This window comes from Oreochromis aureus, linkage group 4 (assembly GCF_013358895.1).
Source record: "Oreochromis aureus strain Israel breed Guangdong linkage group 4, ZZ_aureus, whole genome shotgun sequence".
Classification (NCBI taxonomy): Eukaryota; Metazoa; Chordata; class Actinopteri; order Cichliformes; family Cichlidae; genus Oreochromis; species Oreochromis aureus.
This window is the reverse complement of record NC_052945.1, coordinates 18,007,051-18,028,445: the sequence shown is the minus strand read 5'-3', so window position 1 is coordinate 18,028,445 and position 21,395 is coordinate 18,007,051. Positions and strand designations below refer to the sequence as shown.

General features: G+C 43.4%; 1 protein-coding gene across 4 annotated transcripts; it reads right to left on the bottom strand.

Moving 5' to 3' along the window:
* Positions 1-5,135: 5,135 nt before the first annotated feature.
* LOC116313026 (zinc finger protein 609-like) lies at positions 5,136-20,808 on the bottom strand. Of its 4 annotated transcripts, none has more exons than XR_005612856.1 (6): positions 20,756-20,808; positions 17,578-18,002; positions 17,191-17,468; positions 15,668-15,969; positions 5,698-6,154; positions 5,136-5,590 (listed from the first exon to the last, which is right to left on the bottom strand). XR_005612856.1 is itself a non-coding variant. In XM_039611335.1 (5 exons), the coding sequence occupies exons 2-5, from the start codon at positions 17,590-17,592 to the stop codon at positions 6,111-6,113; spliced, it is 639 nt and encodes a 212-aa protein (XP_039467269.1). In that variant the 5' UTR covers positions 17,593-18,002; positions 20,756-20,808; the 3' UTR covers positions 5,631-6,110. The 4 variants fall into 4 exon arrangements, 2 of the variants coding, with proteins under 2 accessions (XP_039467269.1, XP_039467270.1); XR_005612857.1 differs by lacking the exon at positions 5,136-5,590 and having other exon boundaries at positions 5,631-5,817; positions 5,927-6,154; XM_039611335.1 differs by lacking the exon at positions 5,136-5,590 and having other exon boundaries at positions 5,631-6,154.
* Positions 20,809-21,395: the final 587 nt, after the last annotated feature.

Sequence of the window (21,395 nt, the reverse complement as noted above, 5' to 3'; positions counted from 1 at the left end):
CCCTCGGCTTTCGTACTTGCATTTCGCTGTTCCACGTGAAAGACGTATTGTTGTTGCAGTGCGCTATTTCGTGTGCTTTTCGTTTGCAAATAGCCTATCGTTCATTCATAATGGGGCCGAAAAAACTTTCTGCAAGTGATTCGAGTGAAAAGAAGAAGCGTAAAGTGCTCTCAATGGAAACAAAGAGAGAAATTATTGAAAATATGAGCGAGGTCCTCCTCCACCAAGAACTTCGTCTTCAGCCAGCATCGCCTCACTCAAAATGCGATGGAAAAAGGTGCTTCGACTTACGAAAATTTTGACTTACGAAAGACCCTCTGGAACGAATTTATTCCATAAGTTGGGGTTCCACTGTACAGAGTCTCGTCTGTCTCTATCAGTAATTATAATACAAAACATACGACACACATGTGTACAAAGAAGTGTCCAGGTTCATCCTGACCATCAACCTTTCTGGCTGAAGGTCATTTCTGCCAGCAGGACTTTCATCAGCACCACAACACTTAATGCTAAACACAACCTTACAAAACTCAGTTCACAACTACGCATTCTGATCTACAAAATATCAGTCATGGTCTGGCATTCCCAGAGCACAAAGCTCGGCAGGACATAAACAGTGTGGAATCATCAACATAATCAAGAAAAGGCAGAAGAGCTTTGAATGTCCTTCAAGAAGTCTGGAGAAGTGTTCCTGCAGGTCCTCACAGAGACGACAGAGAGCTGCTCAGAGAGTTCAGAGTGAGCTGAAGGATGAAGGTCAGACCAAACATTCACGTTCAAGCTCGTTACAACTGTAAAGACTTGATTTTTGCCTCGTATTCTGTATTTTTAATGAATATTTGCACGTTTCAGTGAATCGCTGCACCCGTTTCCAATTCTCCTGCAAAATGTAAAGAAACGAGGGCTCAAGACTTTTGCACAGTGCCGTCTATATTAAAGTAAAGCTGGATTCATTCTCATTTAAACACAGTGAAGGTGTTGCTGGTCCATCAGGTAATAAATCACAGAGCTTACAGTGATCACATGGTTTCAGACTCCATCACCTCCCAATCAAGGGTTCATACGCCTTTTTCTGGCTCCAATTCAAGCACTTTTTAAGCACTTTCAAGGTCCATGTTCAAGCTTTCCCAGCACATGGCCGAAAAAAACAAACAGAAAGCATGTTTCACTTTGCATCACCTCACTAAGACCATGTGAAAATGAAAACGAATCATCTTAGGTTGACTTAAAAAGCCTTTCTTCCCCACAAAACAGGAAAACTGCACCAAACATCACATATTTCATGCACCCGTATGAACCCTGTTTACAGATAAATACAGATTCAATGAAACTGCACATTAATCCCATAAACATGAAGCTCTGACCTCCTACGTGACTGAAGGTTGATCAGTGACTAAATCAGTGGATCCTAACAGTGAGTCCGGAACACACTTCCTAGTTACCCTGCACAGTGCCTCAGGACTCCACTGCTGATGTTGTCAGGGCCAAGATGTCCAGATGAAGGGGTGGTGAAAAGCCAGCAATGTGTAGCGTGCTGTTGTCGTCGTTGTTGTTTAACCACGATTCCGTAAATGCCAGAACGGAGGCAGTTCTGTACTCATGGAAGTGGTTGATGCAGGCTTGCAGCTTGTCACATTAGCACATTAGCAAAGATAATGGACGGCAGCGCTCGTTGTTTGTGTGTCTGCCTCTTGAGTCTGGCTCTCACCCCACTCTTCTTTAATCCCCTCCTGGTCAGGGCCATGCAGAGATCTTTAAAGGGGCGGGTGCTCAAGTTAAAAAGGGGCACATTGAACCAGGCTGAATAACAACAAGACACATTCATCAAGAATCTAATATGGGATCGCATCATACTATATCAGTGTTGTGAGGTGGCGATAAGGCAAAGCAAACATAGCCTATGTTTTACCTGATGGGGTAAAATGTTGCTGTTGAGGGGTTTCTGCTGCTCCCGCTGCTGATAGTGCTGGAGGGCAGGGCTGTGTTGATCTGGGACTGTAGACAGTAAAACTTCCATAGGAGAGATGGTAGCCGATTAAACAAGTGTTATGAGATAATAACAAAATGCAAAGATTGGTGAAAGCGCTTGGAACCATAAGGCAACAAAAAACTGTGGTAAATAAACTAGGCTCTGCCTGTGAATCACTCTTTGCCTCTCTTCCTCCTCCCATCTCCTCATCTCATCTATCACTCTCCACTTGCTGTCCATCTGAGAACAAGGCGCAATTTGCTATTGCAATAAACTATTATTTAATTATCCACACTTAACAACTCTTGCACTTAATCTATAATAAAATGATGACAGAAAATATAATGAAATATATTTGAAATAAAAATTTAATACAATCAGTTTCTTAATGTATGTTCTTTAAAATACAGTGTGTTTATTAAATATCATAATTATAATATCCATAATTATGTGGATATGCATATTACATATATACACACAGAAGCGGACAGGATAAGACTAGCGTCATATCTGAGACAATAACCAGGGCCGGACCGTTTCTGACACCTCCATCGTTTTCATTGTGCAACAACACGGCAGCAGAGGACAATTTGATTTTGTCTTGGGAATAAATCACTACTGGAAATCACAGGACTCAGATCAACGCTCGATCTGCTCTCCAGAACCAGGAAAACGTGCTGAGATCACAGTGGGCGACAAATGTTCATCTGCAGAACGATGAGACAGAAACACAGAAGAGCCGTTTGTAAAGGCAGGAGGTACAGTGTTAACAGGCTGCAAGAAATATAAATACAGAGTCACGTCTGTCTCTATCAGTAATTATCATACAAAAGATACGACCCATGTGTACAAAGAAGTGTCCAGGCAACAAAAAACTGTGGTAAATAAACTAGGCTCTGCCTGTGAATCACTCTTTGCCTCTCTTCCTCCTCCCATCTCCTCATCTCATCTATCACTCTCCACTTGCTGTCCATCTGAGAACAAGGCGCAATTTGCTATTGCAATAAACTATTATTTAATTATCCACACTTAACAACTCTTGCACTTAATCTATAATAAAATGATGACAGAAAATATAATGAAATATATTTGAAATAAAAACTTTATTTTGATTTGCTGCTAACTGCAAGGTTTTTATCTGTAGTTTTTGTAGTAGGAAGCACTGCAAAAACTACAATAAAAAAAGTGCAGTTAACAAATGTAGTGCTCTCCACTATGTAAAACCCTCACCTGAATTTTTAGGTTTTTCAGTTCAAGCCAATTAAATGAAACCCAAAAATTCAACCCCAACAATCAAATGATCCCCTATGAGCAAGCACTCTGGCAACGGTGGAGAGGAAAAACTCCCTTTTAACAGGAAGAAACCTCTGGCAGAACCAGGCTCAGGGAGGGGCGGTCTTCTGCCATGACTGGTTGGGGGGGTGAGGGGCAAAATAAAATCAAACATAAAGGAGAGCACAGCGTATTTATGACAGGTTGGTGGGCTGTGGCTCGAGTCCAAAAGATGCTCGAGTCCCCTGCACCAGCGGGAACAACGCCAGGATGAAGATGGACTGTGGCTGGAAAACATCATTACTGTTTTTAAAGGGTAACTTTAAATCCACAATTGTAGCGATCCCCGCTCTTTGAATGATCCCCGGGACATTCCCTTCAGCCAAAAAGCTTTGAGATGGCCCAGCAAGCTGCAGGAACAACAATGGCCGCTGTGGCAAGACCTGAACCTACTTTAAGTAGGCGCTGATTATTTTCCACAGTTTTCATGAGTTCTGCATTCGCTTTCCTGCTATTTTCGAGCTCTTCCCTGAGCTCTGCGTTGTCTTTCCTGCTATTTTCGAGATCTTCCTTGAGCTCTGCGTTGTCTTTCCTGCTATTTTCGAGCTCTTTCCTGAGCTCTGCGTTGTCTTTCCCGCTATTTTCGAGCTGTTCCTTGAGCTCTGCGTTGTCTTTCCCGCTATTTTCGAGCTGTTCCTTGAGCTCTGCGTTGTCTTTCCTGCTATTTTCGACCTTTTCCCTGAGCTCTGCATTGTCTTTCCTGCTATTCTCGAACTCTTCCCTGAGAACTGTGTTTTCTTTCCTACTATTTTTGAGCTCTTCCCTGAGATCTGCGTTTTCTTTCTTAATATTTTCGACCTTTTCCATGAGTTCTGAGTTGTCTTTGCTACTATTTTCGAGCTCTTTCCTGAGATCTGCGTTTTCTTTCTTAATATTTTTGAGCTCTTCCCTGAGATCTGTGTTTTCTTTCTTAATATTTTCGAGCTCTTCCATGACTTCTGAGTTGTCTTTGCTACTATTTTCAAGCTCTTTCCTGAGATCTGCGTTTTCTTTCTTAATATTTTTGAGCTCTTTCCTGAGATCTGCGTTTTCTTTCTTAATATTTTCAAGCGCTACCCTTAGTTCTGCAGTTATTCTACGCTTGTGCTCAAATTTAAGCACTACGTCTCTGTGAAGGTGAGACAGACTCATCTCACTAGCCTCAAACTGCAGCATTAGTGATTCCTCTCCACTATCGCTTCCAGAAGGTAAGTTATTTAATGATTCCTGTGACATTTTTTTAAAGGTTTAAAGCACGGTGTCACAGGTTAAATACGTATTAGCTTTGTCTAAAACAACTGGCTGTTTCTGAAAATGCTCCAATGTAAACTGTTAAAGGAGCTCCCCTATTTAAGGACTCGGTTTAGCAGAGAACATGACGTCGCCCGTGACGTCACAATGGTCCTTTGAGAAGATCAAAGAGCGCTGTGGATCATTCTGCGCATGCTCAGATCATACATAATGAAATGAAATTCATTTTTAAATACTTTGCTATCTAACAAAGGTGACTTCCCTCTAACAAAGGTGAATTTTCCAACATCTGCTGGTGATTCACCGTTATCAACCCTTAAACTCGTGAATTGGCTCTCTAGCTTTTACGTTTACGTTTCGATTGCTACTGTTGTCTATCACATATGTATTATTTGGAACCCAGCTTACCTGTAAAAACAGCAGGTAACAGGAACTACCTGGTGCGCCAGCTCTGCACTACTCTTCTTCTAGCGAGGTGTGGGCTACTGATGCGTAAGACACCGAGCGCCCTCTGCTGGCGGAACTTATATTACAGCAAAATAGACATTAACAGTAGTTTTTCCCAAAAGAAAAAGTTACTTGAAGCATCAAAATAAAATGGGGGGCTGCATTTTTCATGTATTCATCTATATCATAGTGCCACACATGCCCAAAACTTAATTTAGCACATTAAATAAATGTGAATGACTAGAAAAAGTTGTTTCCTAAAGAAAACTGTGCAAAATCAAAATATGAAACTCCAAAATAAAGTTTATTTAAAGCCACTGAGGTTACAGTGATCCTGAAATATATGTACATGTGCTTTGCAGTACATTAGGCAGGTCAGTTCTCTACGAGGCCACATATTACCGAATAAAGTGAATAATCGATGGATCGACATCCATAAGCACACTTCTCCATTTGTTTTATGTTTTTAAACCAGGAAATATTTTATTCTACACAATGAAACCAGAATCTGCAAGCTTTTTGTTTTGAAAGAAGAACCCTTTAATCTGAGCGAATTCCTCCTGCCTTCCATCATCCCAGGACCTGAAGACATTTCACGACATCAGCTTCTCTCTGGTGTTTTCAGGGAATAAATGAGGACACTGAGCTTGAGCACTGCTCCACCAGCTACAGGTTTAATATCAGATCAACAGCAGTAGAAAAACAGAGGCACAGCCTACCAGACAAAAAGAAGAGTAGGAGGCCGGCCCCCCTTCATCCACAGTGTTCTCTTTATTTCACGTGAAGCTGAAATGCATCCAGGTAATGGTGTGATGTCATCCAGAGCTGAGCCCGTCCTTCTAAAAGAGGTCAGACGTCACCGCAGGACATAAAAACCCAATCCGAGTGCCGTAAAATGACAGAGTGCCCAGTCGTCCCTGCAGGTACGTCACTGTGAATTCTGCCCACCTGCATCCCAGCAGCACCTGTTGGCTAACGGGACCGCCCAGAACCGGCAAAACCAAACGGGACCAGGATCCGGTCCAGCAAGGGTCAGAGCAGTCGGCTGGACGTCCAGGCAGAGATGTCAAACATACACAGAACACCATGAACTGATGTCACGGAAACAAAAACGCTTCTTCACTTGATCCAGTCACATGACTCTGAGAGGCATAGAGGCTGGCCAATCAAGTGTGCCTGTAGAAAGTGAGAGGAGATCACGGGTCATAAGATTTTACCAGGGAATGGTTTGAAATTAAAACAACAACAACAGAAGAAGAAGGTGATGATGATGATGAAGAGGAGGCTGACGTCTTGTTCAGTAACACTGTTTTTTTTTTATACTGAGATTCAATGATCTGACCAGTAGGTGGAGACACGTGAAACAGGGCAGGTGAATTTAAGTACAGGTGCAGAGGAGCGGCACAGAAGTCCAAGCATATTCATGGATGTGATGAGCACCTGCGCATTACTCACGCATAATTGCTTTTTATTAATTGCAAGTTTTTGGTGTGTTTAAAAAAAGAGGAGCAAGAAAAAGCAATAACAATAATGTGTGGGGGTCAAACTGTGACCCCAGGAAGACTCCCCAGAGCCGTCCATCTAAACAAAAGGCACTTAGCCTAAAACAGATATAGATACGTTTATCCTACCATAAAACAATAAAACAAGGTACGACCTCTCCCATGCTCCCAGGATGTGGGTGTGAAAGTCAGAGAGCTCTGGAATGCACACAAAGCTTGCAGACTATTAAGGATCAAACCTCTACCAATCTACACCTAATTATAAAACTCTAAGAATATATAAGTAGATATTTCTAAGCATAAATGACAATCACAATACAAATCTAACATTTCCCCCCTTTTGGCGATTATGCTAGAAAAGTACCCAGTTATGAATACGTCATGTCTGACAGTGTCAATGCAAACATTTTTATACTCAGCATATGTCAATGTACACAGTTTGACAAATATATTAGCAGTTATCCAGTTTCTCATTGATCTCATTCAATGGTAAACTGCATCCTACAAGCAAACAAATGAATTGTTAACGGTCAAAAGAGAAATTAACATTTTCAAAAACACTCCAGCTTGGTGGTGCTCCTTCACAAGACATGTAAATCACACGTCTCTCTGCAGAGTGGTTTAAGTTCTGCAGGACGTCATAAATGTGTCTTCCAGTTGTTTCCATCACTGTCCATAGGACCAGAGTCCAAATGTATGTAGAATAGACATTCAAACATACCAGTTGAGTTTGCCGTTTGTCAACATGGGTCTCAGCTATCGTGAAAGCTGCAGACCTCTTCAGCACTCTAGTTTTATGGCCTCTACCAACCCCCATCACCTCACTTCAGGCCTCCGTCCTGCGAGGGGGATACATATGACTCCTCCATTGTCCATCCTGTGCAGGAAAAACCCTCTGTGGAAAGGGTGGTGGATCCAGTTATCTTACTGCTGTTATGATCCCAGCAGTCTTCAGTGTGCCATCGTATGCACAGTATAGTGACACAGCATTAGGTGATGTTCATAGGAAACTGCTGTCATCACCACCATAGCTTCTGGTTCCTGTGCTTTTCACAGGATCATGATGTCATCCTTGGGCTCCCCCTGCGCTGTCGGTGGAGCTTGGCACGCTCCCCTCATCCTTCAGGTGCCCGTCTGTTGTCCACAATCTCCTCTGTTGGCCTCTGGAAAGCCCCCTTGGCACAGCTCTCATCCTTCGCAGCTTCGTGGTCCTTGCTGTGGCTCCGAAATCTGATCTCATGATGGGCACCAAACAGCTCGACCTTTGACCTCAACCACTGCCTGGACTGTCAGCTCTGCCTGGAATGGGTTCTTGCTTCTCACTGGGCCTCTGAAGATTTCTCAGGAGATTCCTTTCAGCAATACTTTAACTGCTGCACCTGTATTTCCTTGCTAGGAGGAAAAACTTCTATTTGGAGAGCATGTAAAGCATCATCAAACCACATTCTTTAGTTCAGTGAGCTTCATTTATGGACCATCAAAGCCCCATCTGAACATGGATGCACCACTTTGCATAGGTTTAATACCCGTAAATGAACTGTTAATCACACAAAGTACTGCAAAAATCATAGAAAACATTGTTTAATGTTAATTCTGGACCCCTCCTCTTGACGCATGGACACTCCCATGAGTCAACTCATCAAAACCAGATTCCTGTCCTAAAGAAAAAGGTTAGCTAGATCATGTCCCAGGCAACATCGGCATCTCCTCTGGAGTAGCTCCGTAACCCTGCAATAAAAGATGTTAGTGTGTTTTGCATATTAAGTTTGCTTAAAACCTGGCTCTGTCTGGAGCCATCATACACACCATCATGGCCTGGAAAACAAGATCTGGAAGTGAAATCAAACTCCACACTTATAAACAATTGTATCATAAGAGTAATAAAGCATTCAGCATCAACAGGACAAGTATCATGTGCAGGTTTTCTCAAATCAGTAAACTACAATTATTGGCATAATTTGCCTCAGACATGGATCATCCCATGTGCTCAGTTAACATTAATGTAATCGGTGACTTCCCTTAAGCAAAGTCACTCCACGTATTTAACACTAGGAGCTCAGTAGTGGCCAGCTAATGAGCCCCATATTAAACTATTCCACAAACACTGCATCTCTTATTTGCTTTCTCATGTTACTTGTCCATCTCTGCTGAATCCTCTACATGCACTCTTAGAAAAACAAACATTAGCAACACACATGGACAATCCTGGAGGTCAGGCACAAATTGACAGGGTCCAGAGGTGCTATAAAAAGACCATAAAGTTAGCCATCCATAGCTGTGGAAAGGAGTGGCACTAGTTTCAACACAGGAAATTTCTCACATGTTATTCACATCGTCAAAGTAACCTTCACATTTTCCCAACAACACAGTGTAACAGCATCACCAACTCATAACCTGTAAACACAGTTTTCTTCACACATAAACCCAGAAATCCTGTAGTAGAAAACATCAACCAGCTGTCCTGGTATAAATCACATGATCAAATCACATGAAAAACTGTAATGCTGTAGAAATGTTAGCGCTGCGCAGGTGTACACACGCTTTCTCACAGCTACCTCTGTGAGCAACACAAGGTAGTGAATAACACCCCTGATAGATGCACAGACACAGAAAGTGGCATTTAAAAGGTTAAATCATCATGCAACCTCGAATGTTGCTGTCATCTTTCTGCTCCTGTAAAAAGAAACACACATAGATTCATCTGCACCTTTGTCAGATAAGTGACTTTCTCCTGAGCCCATTTTAATGTGGAGAAACTCACTTGCAACAATTTTCTTGACATGTCGTATAGCGCTTCTGTTGTAATCGTGCAGATCTGCTCAAACAGAGATCATCAAACAAAACTTTCAGTGCACTGTGAAAGTATCAAAATAAAAAGGCCTTGTTAAGTCATGACACATGCTCCTCATCTCAGGAGGGTAAATCATAACATTAGCATGGTTTATCATACCATCATACTAATTGGCAGGCTCAACTTCACAACAAAAGAAAAATCATCAGCTAGATTAATTCAAAACCAACCCAACCATTAGCCGCACAACACACAACATAAGCCTCATGTCTCATTAGCTATGAATTTTAATCCCCAGGACTGTACTTTTTACTCATTTAGGCCACAAATTTTATTTAGTTTTCCTTTTTCCCCGTCATCATAAAACATGTGACATGTTGTCATGCATTTCACAAAAGACGTTTGTTCTCATGTATTCAGAGTTTTGTATCTGGGTGCAGGATTCACTCGCACATCACAACAGGAAACTCAGTGTTTTAGAGTCTCCTTTCTAACAAACTCCAACACATCCCATTCACTTGTGCTAGAATTCAGTCACCTTTCATTAATCTAAGAACAACCAACTAATTTGCATATCAGCTATTAACCCACTAAGTTGACAGGACAACAGAAATGCATGTTCAAAATATTATCACAAAAATAGAATTTCCCTCATACAGTAAATTACTTGTGCTGCATCAATCAGGCAGAAAGCATCTCCCAATTTACTATATTAACAACTAAATTTATTGTCTGATCACTGGTTGGTCAAACCAGAATCTTTTTTTCCCCACAAAAATTAAACTGTTGTCCTGCAACATAGAGAGTTAATTGTCAGCATTGGATAAATTCAGCATTTGATAACAAGCATCTGCTAAATTGACACTATTTTAGCACTGATGAGAGATAACAAGCTGATCTTCATTGCATGTGTGTTTGTGTTATTAGGCAGGTTTAATCAATGTCTGGAGCTGCATCTCCAGCAGGGCATGTTCTTAAAGCTGCCTTTCCTACACACTTCTCTGCTATTAATTGATCATCATTTTTTTCCTAACTAATGTGCTATGAGTCCACTGGTCTTTGCATCACACGAGGTGACTTGGACAAGATGATAAACAGACTCACATGCTCAAGATGCTGCCTAATCTTCATGAGCTCTCTTTTGTTTGTGTTAGTAGGGTTAATGCATGTTCTGCTTGTGTGTGTGATTTTGTATATGTTTCTTTTTGCAGTGGTTCAGATTCCTTCACAATTTTCCACTTAAGCAGTCAGTTTTCTTTTCCCCAGGTTTGCTAACCCAAATTTTGATTTCCCACATTAAACAACAGCATTCCTCTGTGTTCTCACCTACTGCTCTCACTCTGTTGTCCTCTCCCACTTCAACAGTCCAACAGCCGGCAGTTCTTCTTCAGCTTTGTCATGTGTTCCACTGTCTCTTCTTGCCATTTTCTCCGAAAGTGGCAAATGTCAACCTCCAACAGTCTCCTCAAACATCCTTTTCACAAGCACAGTGAAGTTGCAGCTTGTTGGAAACACAGTGCCATTCATCCAATCAAGATGATGGTTTGCTCTTCTTCTCCACTGCCGTTTGTCCACACTGCTGCTGCTTGCTGGGTCTCTTTGCTCAGGACTTTGCTGCTGTCTCTTTATCTGCCATGTTATTGCTCTTGGGGCTGCATTCCTTGTCTTCAGGGAGGAGTGAGAGCTCACTTGTGAGTAGGGCTGCACGATTAATCGTTAGAAAATCGCGATCTCGATTCATACTTACGTGCGATCTCATTTCCAAATGACAACGATTTTAAAAAAAAAGAAAAAAAGAAAAAAAAAAAGACTGCGATTGTACCGCATTTTGATCCGGGACATAACCTGCATGAAAACAAGCGCTCACTCTTCCTGCTCAACAAATGACAAGGGCGGTGCCTTATACCACGTGATACAGAAGCTGTGCCGTGTGATGCTCAAATTGGCAGGAAAGAAACAACGGAGAGCACGTCAGGGATGGCGAGAAAGTGACAGGAGAAAATCTGTCCCGGTCAACCACCCAAACATTAATAACGGGAACCTTATACAGCGCTTCCCTATACACGTCGAACTCCCGCAGGCACAAAGAAATTACGGAGGCTATCACTTATCACCTGACCAAAGATATGGCTCCCATCAACACTGTGCAAAACGAGGGATTTAGGAAAATGATCAACACCCTAGACCAGGGGTCGGCAACCTGCGGCTCCGGAGCCGCATGCGGATCTTTAGTCCTTCTACGGCTCCGCGTGGTTTGGGGAAATAAATAATTTTTTGTAAGTAATTAGCTAAAGTCTATTTTATTTATGTTAGTTCTTTTTTTTAACTCGTAGTTCTAAATTGGAAGATTATTGTGATATTGAAATATAAATATAAAATTATATTCTATTAGTTTTTGATCGATCAAAATAAGCGTCACACTTGCGGAAGCCGATATACCGCCGAAACGCCCGCCAACCCCAGGTAGGCCAATTATGGATCTTCGGATCCACATTATGTCAGCAGCTGTTCTCCAAAACAAACACGTTCACGCCTCACAGACGACAGCTTACAGTCGTGCGTAAAGATCAAAGTGACTTCGTACAGCCCCGATCGTACAGCAGACGCTGTGCGCAGAGGTTCAGGAGCGGAAGTCCCATTGTAAACATATCACGGCAGACCCGACTATGTTTCCATGAACACGCTTTTCAGCATCTTTTTATTGACCACTTTTCATACACGGTTGCTTTACGCATACAGCCGGTGTTAAAGCTCGCAGCCCGACACACACCAACACAACAGCATAGGTGGCACAGACGTTAAGGCGGCGAGGCGTGATTGCGGGTACCGCTAAGGTGCGTCCGCCTCCCCTGCAGCAGCGCTGCAGTCCACGCCCCGCCACACATATTAACCAAGTAAAATACATACTTAGGCGGAATTTTGCAAAGTTCAAAATGTGTTAATTACATAAATGTAATTTTCTCTGTAGCACTTCATGCATTTAAGCAACACACCTTAGTTGTTCACACAAAGCATAAAGGTAAAAAAAACAAACAAACAAACAATATATACAGTGTTATGTTCATTTTAGATGTCAAAAAGTATTTGCGGCTCCCAGAGTTTTCTTTCGTGTGGAAATCGCGTCCAAATGGCTCTTTGGGTGTTAAAGGTTGCTGACCCTGCCCTAGACAAAGCTACTACACAGTGCCGTCCCCGCAACTATTTTTCTATTGTTGCACTACCTGCTCTATACACGCAGTGTCGAGCAACGGTGGAGACGGAATTTCAAGCAGTACAACATTTTGCGGCAACGACAAAATGTGAGGCATTTATTGTTTTTATGTTTATTTATTGTTTTTATGTTCAGTTTCAACTGTTACGAAGTTGATGTGCAGTTAATAAGTGCTATAAATATTTATATTGGAAAAGAAAATCGTGAGAGAATCGTGATATCAATTCTAAGCAAAAAAATCGTGATTCTCATTTTTTGCAAAATCGTGCAGCCCTACTTGTGAGGATGAAGGACACATGGTGCTGTAAATAAGTTAGCCAGATATTGGCCTGAACATTTCCAATGATCTTAAACTATAACTTTATTCCGACCGCTGCATGTGGAAAATTGGTCCAGGTCTGCTTTAATCTGAAAGTGACAAAACTAAGACATTTTTCATTATTATCATCACTGCTTAACCAACACACAGAACTCTCCTTTCTTAAAAGCAGAAAATGAGATTGTAGTTGTTCTTGGCTAATAAACACAAAACCTTTTTCCTATGATTATTTTCATCTACAATGTAGATTTTGTCTCTTTTTTACTCTCTTTTTTTTCTTTACACTAGCTGGTGACCTGCAGAATCACCGCTCTCACAATTTGTGACAATTACGTTTACACAACGCACACACACACTGCGACGTCAGGCACATTCACACTCACTTTTTTTATCTGTATAAATAAATCATATGGCTGATGACATGTGCCATGGTGATCCATAAGTATGATCACAAGTTTATTTAATTATTTTTCAACCCAACAAAGCAAATAAACAACAACATGATGCTGATGCTATGAACACTCTACACACATGAATCAAGATCCAGGAAAACTGCTGCGCATCTGAAAGAAGAAGCTGAACTCACGGATACGCTACATACTCGAGTTATCATAGTTCTGTTTCTCTCTCTTTGATGAGTTCTCAGCCAGCTCCCGATCTGATAATGTGTAGCTTGCTCATCAGCCCAGAAGAGACAGCAACACAACCTCACACAGTGGTTGCGTGCTTTGCCCACAGTGGCAAAGACTTGCAATTCAGCTTCTCCATCATGTAGTTTTCAGCTGCTTCATACAGGGTTCAGCATATTAGTTGTTTTCACAGGTGTGCTCTATATCTCAACAATGGCTCATATTAGGATGACAGTTTTCAAACAGGTCAAGTGCCTCTATGCACGTAATTAGGTAAAATATTTATCTATTTTACTTCATCTCATATGTCATTGTACTGAATTTGAGCAACCCTAAGCTTAATCCAGATTACTTTTAACAACTGGTTAAATTAATGGTCTGGAGCACAGGCTGTTGTTGATCAGGGCAATCTAAAAAAATAATCTAAACGTGTGTATTGGCAGTTTTGACGGGTACTAATCATTTATTACAGGTGGGGTTACTCAGGCTTGCGCTTAGGACACTCTCTTGCGTGGTGGCCCATTTCCCTGCATGCATAGCACTTATCATCTCTTTTTCCACGGTTCCCCCTTAATTGCCGTGAGGTTCTATTTCTCCTACTCCTGCCTCCATTTCGCCCTCTTCCAACCTGTCCCTGAAACAAAATTTCATCTGCTAAAAAGGCAGCGGCCTCAGCGCTTTGTGACTTCTTTTTGTTATTTTTAATGACTTCCTGCGCATGGTGGGCACAGTTCATACATACTCGGTCATAAAGCATGTCAGAGTTATGATTAACATTTTGTTTCTTAATGAAATCAGCAATGGGTGGGTGAAAGCCATTCACCAGAGCATAGCTTAACTGCTGCTGATGTGGGCTGGCCTTCTCTGCACGCTCTTCAAGGCTGCTGTGTTTTCTGAAAACTTCCAACATTTGAGATTCTCCCGCGACCAGTTTACGCTCATGACAATTATGAGAATATAAATGGCTCGCGCTGCCGGGAGTGAATTCTTGCACGAATGTGTCATCTCCCTGTGAGGCACTCTTACTTGCTCGGGAACCCATGATAACAACAACAACCGTGTCCCAGACCACGCCTGCTCCGCAGCATTCACACAAACACAACAAATATCCTCGCTCACAAACAACAAAAATTAGGCCTATTTTCTCAACGCAGTCTCACACAGTGGCTGCGCGCTTTGCCGCACTCAGTGGCAAAGACTTACATAACAGTGATCACGCGCTTTAACGCACACAGTGATGAAGACTTTCAACTCAGTCTCACATAGTGAATGCGTGCTTTGCCGCACACAGTGGCAAAGACTTTCAACGCAACCGCACACAGTGGATGCGTGCTTTGCCGCACTCAGTGGCAAAGACTTGAAACTTACTCGGCTTTGCTTAGGGTGTAATATCAGCCTCGGATCCCGCCGATCGTCATTCATCGAAGAGAGAAAACAGACAGCTAATCCACCGGCCCGATGACAAATTCTCATGTTTCGCTGACGTCAGGGTTCTCTCCTCGGTGAATGCCGACTCCAGGGATCCGGCGTCGAAGGACCAATTAATGATAGGTTTGTAGCTTAAACCTATTCGCTGGAACGTTGAAGACAGTGTAATTACACAGCAAGCAAGACACAAGTAGGCAACATTCTTTATGTTTCACGTGCACGGGAGAGAACTGGACAGGCGCCGTTCCTTCGCTTGACCCCAGTTGCTCTCGTCCGCTCCCCCGTAACACTGCTCTTTTATTGTGGTTACATGAATATGCATAGGTTCATTAACATGTGACCTCTTATATAGGTATACATGTGAACAAAGAATACCTTGTGTGTGTGTGTGTGTGTGTGTGTGTGTGGGGGGGGTGTGTCAAACTGTGACCCCAGGAAGACTCCCCAGAGCCGTCCATCTAAACAAAAGGCACTTAGCCTAAAACAGATATAGATACGTTTATCCTACCATAAAACAATCAAACAAGGTACGACCTCTCCCATGCTCCCAGGATGTGGGTGTGAAAGTCAGAGAGCTCTGGAATGCACACAAAGCTTGCAGACTATTAAGGATCAAACCTCTACCAATCTACACCTAATTATAAAACTCTAAGAATATATAAGTAGATATTTCTAAGGATAAATGACAATCACAATACAAATCTAACAATCACCATGGCACTGTGGCTGGTCACTAAACTGAGCAGGTTGTCCTCCAGTCTGAGAACACCTGAGCTAAAGAGGATCTAAAGGCAGCAGGCGAGGCTCACCTGAGGGGTAGGACAGGTCGTACAGAGGGTATCCCAGGTGGTGATGGGACTGATGCGTTGCGAGGGCGAGGAGCGTGGCTGGTCGCCCTCCCTTTCTCTCCCGCTCCCGCTCATGCGGCGTCTTGCTGTCCTGGATGGACAGCGACTTGCTTTTGTACTGGCTGTCGTGCAGCTGCAGCAGGTCCAGATCTTTGGCCTCACTGGACAGCTTCACAGACGGACTTGACCTGGAGGGCTTCTCGCCGTCCTCGCCTGCGACCACCTTCCCGCCGTATGAGGAAGCGTAGTAACTGGCTGGCAGCCTGGAGAGACCAACATAAAGAAACAACACGGATCCGCGGACGGTTCGACATGACGACGTGACGGCAGCTTGAGGCAGTGAAGTTTCAGGCAGCAGCTCTAAAGGTACAGTACACCATTTTTCAGGTTATTTAATGAAAAGACAACAAAAAGTGGTGATTTGTGTGTAACTGTGTTCTCCAACAAACTTAGGAATTCTCACAAACTAAGAATGAATCCACTAAAAATACAAAGGAGCTCCGTGTTACCCCCACCAGCTTTGACTACAATGGCTGAGATGGATCCACCCAGTCACGTTTTATGTATGTGGCTAGAGACTGCCCACAAATGCATGACGCCAAAGGCAGAGGAGAAGAGAAATCGTAGGCGTTTGTTTGCCTTGGAGGAGCTTTTAAATTCATGCCTGCATCTTCAGACTTGAGATATGAAACAAGAGTGTTTTATCCTTCACCAAACACATAACAACAGGAAGGAAAGAGACAACGCCACTTTAATAAAATGTCATCCTATTCCTTCTCACCTCAAACTATAGCGCCAAATCACAACAACAGTTTCCACAAGGCCACTTACAGTGCAAGGTGAAGAGCCTACAACAGGCTACAGTAACACTGACTTTGATGCGTCTTTGTTGACTTGGATGTTTGTCCCACAGTGGCCACCGTAGCCAGGATTAAACATGCAGTGGTGAGATAGCTTAAAGATCTTTAAACCTGTCAGAGTTCGGTTGAGCTTTCAGCATCAACTCCTCTACAGCGTTTTTAAAGCTTCACGCTTCTTTCGGGGGCCAGTGAAAGTCTGATCATCTGGGGCCGTGCGCTGCATTCGTCTAATTTTATATTAATAATGTGAATGAAAATGAACAGAAGTAAATTTTAAGCGTCTGCTGGTCTAAAACAGCCTGATCTGATTTGTTTACACAGAAATGTGGAAAAAAGTGAAAATTGGTGGTTTTTAGAGGAAGTTGCACATTGAACTGTGGCTTCCTGAAGTCTTATCACCGTGAACAGTTGACAGGTTTGGTACCGGCGAGCCTAAACAGAAACCAAAACCAACAGCTGGCATTCGCTCGTCCCTCAGAAACCACAAAGAAACATGACTTTTTACATTTCGGTCAAACCAAAACACTCGCGCTCCTCCCTGGTTTTCACTCTCCAGTCCTCGCCGCCCTCATGCTCTCTTTGGTGCAGCATGCGCCTGCTTTATGTCGTGTTTGAGTTTCTCACCTGGGTAATTCTGCATCATGACCGAGGGCATGCCTCTGTACCCGGGGTGGCTCGGCGCGCCTCCTTCCCGCCCCCGTGGAGCTCCTCGGAGGCCAGCTGTGTCCTGCCCTCCGAGCCTCCTTTGCCGACTCATCTTTCTGGAGGCTCTCCTTGGGCCACAGCCTCTCTTCCTTCACCTTCCTGTCCCGCTCCTCCTTCCACCTGTCGTCCTCCTGCGGTTTCGGAGCCTCCGAGTATTTGCTGGGGTAGACGGAGGACCACAGACGCGAGTTGGGCTCCTGCAGAGGGGGAGAAACCTAAGTCAGCATCAAATTAACCTCAATCAATCTTAAAACACAAGCGAGGCAGAAAGAGCCGTGACAGAGGGAGGAGACTGGACACCTTTACCTGTCTGTACCACATGGCGGCTTCGACACTCGCCGCTCGGCCCGACTCCACCCCTGTTGGCGTAGGTGGGGGAGTAGTAGGCGTCGTAGCTGGGGTAGTGCGGAGAATCTTTATTGGACGCCTGAGGGGGAAACAGCGTCTTCTTGACACCCTCACGAGGTCCCTGGTCAGGCTCTGGCTTGACCTTTACCCCCCCCCCGCCTTACCCTCGCCGTCCTCCCCAGCATCAGAGATGTCAGAGTGGGCAGGGCTACCGGTCTTGACCGACGTGTTGTCGGCTCCGTTCTGGTCCATGTGGAGCGTGGGCGCCAGGCCAGCCTCCATCCTGCTGGCCACGCCGATGGACGGGCTGGGTGCGTTGTCAGAGAAGCTGTACACCTTGTCGGCTTTGGCTTTGATGCTGGCGAGCCGGCTCTGCTGAGATTCTGAGGAGCCGTTTAAACATATTAAGGATTGGCCATTAACATTAAAATGTTGTTTTATGAAACATACACACACACACATATGAAAAGAGACAGAGTATGTGTTGCCCCCCTGGTGTGACAGGTGCCTGGGAGGGGTGCAATCCTAGATCCCGCAGCTGTATATTGAAATAAAGAGGCACAGATCATTAACTTGTTTACAATTCAACTGCAGGATTTATTCTGCACATCAACAGGGGAACAAGTCATTAATCGCCTCTGATAAGAACCAGCAATTCTTTGTAACGTGTGGCATAACAGCTGTCAGCGCATTGTCAAAAGTACAGGAATAAAAAAAAAAAAAAGTACAGGAATAACCTTGGCGAATATACATTAACCATCATACATATAGATAACATTGGCTCGCAGTGACCAGGTTGCCTCAGCCTTTGTTCCGGTTACACATACATATCACTTGCATCAAGAAATACAATGTACTGTAACTCACAGCCCATGAATAGCAAATAACTATTCATATACAGCACATGAGTGGCTATGCAAGGATCAATTACAGCCTTTGCATCCTGTCTTACTTCAACAAGACATATAGAGAACACACAACTGAGAACGTGCATTAGCATCGCTACGGTACTTGAAACTCACTTTCCCCGCACTTAATCTATAATAAAATGATGACAGAAAATATAATGAAATATATTTGAAATAAAAACTTTATTTTGATTTGCTGCTAACTGCAAGGTTTTTATCTGTAGTTTTTGTAGTAGGAAGCACTGCAAAAACTACAATAAAAAAAGTGCAGTTAACAAATGTAGTGCTCTCCACTATGTAAAACCCTCACCTGAATTTTTAGGTTTTTCAGTTCAAGCCAATTAAATGAAACCCAAAAATTCAACCCCAACAATCAAATGATCCCCTATGAGCAAGCACTCTGGCAACGGTGGAGAGGAAAAACTCCCTTTTAACAGGAAGAAACCTCTGGCAGAACCAGGCTCAGGGAGGGGCGGTCTTCTGCCATGACTGGTTGGGGGTTGGGGGGTGAGGGGCAAAATAAAATCAAACATAAAGGAGAGCACAGCGTATTTATGACAGGTTGGTGGGCTGTGGCTCGAGTCCAAAAGATGCTCGAGTCCCACCTGAGGTGGTATGGACACGAGAACTCTGTAGCAAAAACGGCTATGAGGATCGACCCAGAAGGACGCCGGCCTCGAGGCAGACCGAAGAAACGGTGGATGGACAAAATCAAGGAAGACATTAAGACTGTCAACGCATCACCTGAGGACGCCTTGGACAGAACCAAATGGAGAAACCTTCGCAAAGAGCGGACCCTGCACCAGCGGGAACAACGCCAGGATGTGGCTGGAAAACATCATTACTGTTTTTAAAGGGTAACTGGTCCACATCCACAATTACAGCCCTACTGTAATTGTGGATGTGTAGCGATCCCCGCTCTTTGGAATCATGATCCCACAGAGCGGGACATTCACTTCAGCCAAAAAGCTTTGAGATGGCCCAGCAAGCTGCAGGAACAACAATGGCCGCTGTGGCAAGACCTACTTTAAGCAGGTGTTTGGCACCATGACACCACGAACCATGGGTCTCAGCCTCCTCAGGTTCAGGAGCATTTCTATTTATTATACACTGCGCTTCTTCCACTAGGCGCTGATGATTTTCCACAGTTTTCCTGAGTTCTGTGATTTCTTTTGTAATATTTTCGTACCCTCTTCTGAGTTCTGCGTTGTCTTCCCTGAGTTCTGCGTTTTCTTTTGTAATATTTTCGTACCCTCTTCTGAGTTTTGCATTTTCTTCCCTGAGTTCTGCGTTTTCTTTTGTAATATTTTCGTACGCTCTTCTGAGTTCTGCATTTTGTTCCCCGAGTTCTGCGGTTTTTTTTGTAATATTTTCGTACCCTCTTCTGAGTTCTGCGTTTTCTTCCCTGAGTTCTGTGTTTTCTTTTGTAATATTTTTGTACCCTCTTCTGAGTTCTGCGTTTTTTCTTTTTATATTTTCGTACCTTGTTGTGAGTTCTGCGTGTTCTTTTGTAATATTTTCGTACCCTGTTCTGAGTTCTGTGTTTTTTTCACACATTTTTTTGATCTCTTCCCCGTGAGCTCTCTTACTGTCCTCATACTCTTCTCTGATTTTATCTCTGTCCCTTGTAACGGCAGACAGCTCAGTAGACAGCTCAGTAGTACTTGTACTCTCGGGCTCAGAACTTAGCCTTACGAGTTCCTGAAGGTGAGACAGTCTCATGTCATTAGCCTGAGCCCGCAGCCTGAGTGATTCCAATGCATTATTCCTTCCAGAAGGTAAGTTATTTAATGATTCCAGTGACATTATTTTAAAGGTTTAAAGCACGGTGTCACAGGTTAAATACGTATTAGCTTTGTCTAAAACAACTGGCTGTTTCTGAAAATGCTCCAATGTAAACTGTTAAAGGAGCTCCCCTATTTAAGGACTCGGTTTAGCAGAGAACGTGACGTCGCCCGTGACGTCACAATGGTCCTTTGAGAAGATCAAAGAGCGCTGTAGATCATTCTGCGCATGCTCAGATCATACATAATGAAATGAAATTTATTTTTAAATACTTCGCTATCTAACAAAGGTGACTTCTCTCTAACAAAGGTGAATTTTGCAACACCTGGTGGTGATTCACCATTATCAACCCTTAAGCTCGTGAATTGGCTCTCTAGCTTTTACGTTTATGATCGATTGATACTGTTGTCTATCGTATATGTATTATTTGGAACCCAGCTTACCTGTAGCCTGTATCCCAATTCAGGGTCTGCTCGAAATGCGGCCCTCAAATGCGTCCTTCATTTCCCTGAATTTTAAGGCTGTGGCGGTGGCTGTGTCCCAATTCAGGGTCTGCACGCTTGAAGTACACATTTTAAGTGCGATTACGTCACCGCCACGCGACGACGGCTGTCCCAATTCCAAGTGTACTTCAAATGCATACTCCAAATGCGCCGTCGATTTCCCCAAATATCAAGCGTGGTCCGGTGCACGCTTCGTGGTCCCATATATCCCACAATTCATAGCGCGGCGGTGGGTGTGGATAATTTTGCCGCAAAATACGGCAGAAGGGACCCGCGAGTGAAGTGTCAAAAGTAAGTACTGAATATGATGTCACTTATTTATGTGCGAATGTTTAATAACGAAGAACATTAAAACATTACTGTTGGCCACATGTCGACAAAGTTGTGTGACATTAGTGATGTTTGCACTTTCAGCGTTAACTTGGTTTTAAAGCCTCTACTTCTAAATATATTGTAACGTTCTCAAGAACCAGACGTTTTGGCCTCAGTTTGTCCGTTTATTTAGTGACACAGGCAAACGGGCCGTTAACTCCGGGGAGAGTGCTCTCGTACAACACCTCACTTCAGCCCCGCACAGTCA

Coding starts and splice junctions, on each gene's coding strand:
- LOC116313026 (XM_039611335.1), bottom strand. Junction 15,970..17,190: donor CATGATGCAGAATTACCCAG/GTGAGAAACTCA, acceptor TGGTCTCTCCAG/GCTGCCAGCCAGTTACTACG. Junction 6,155..15,667: donor CGACCTGTCCTACCCCTCAG/GTGAGCCTCGCC, acceptor CACTTTCTACAG/GCACACTTGATTGGCCAGCC.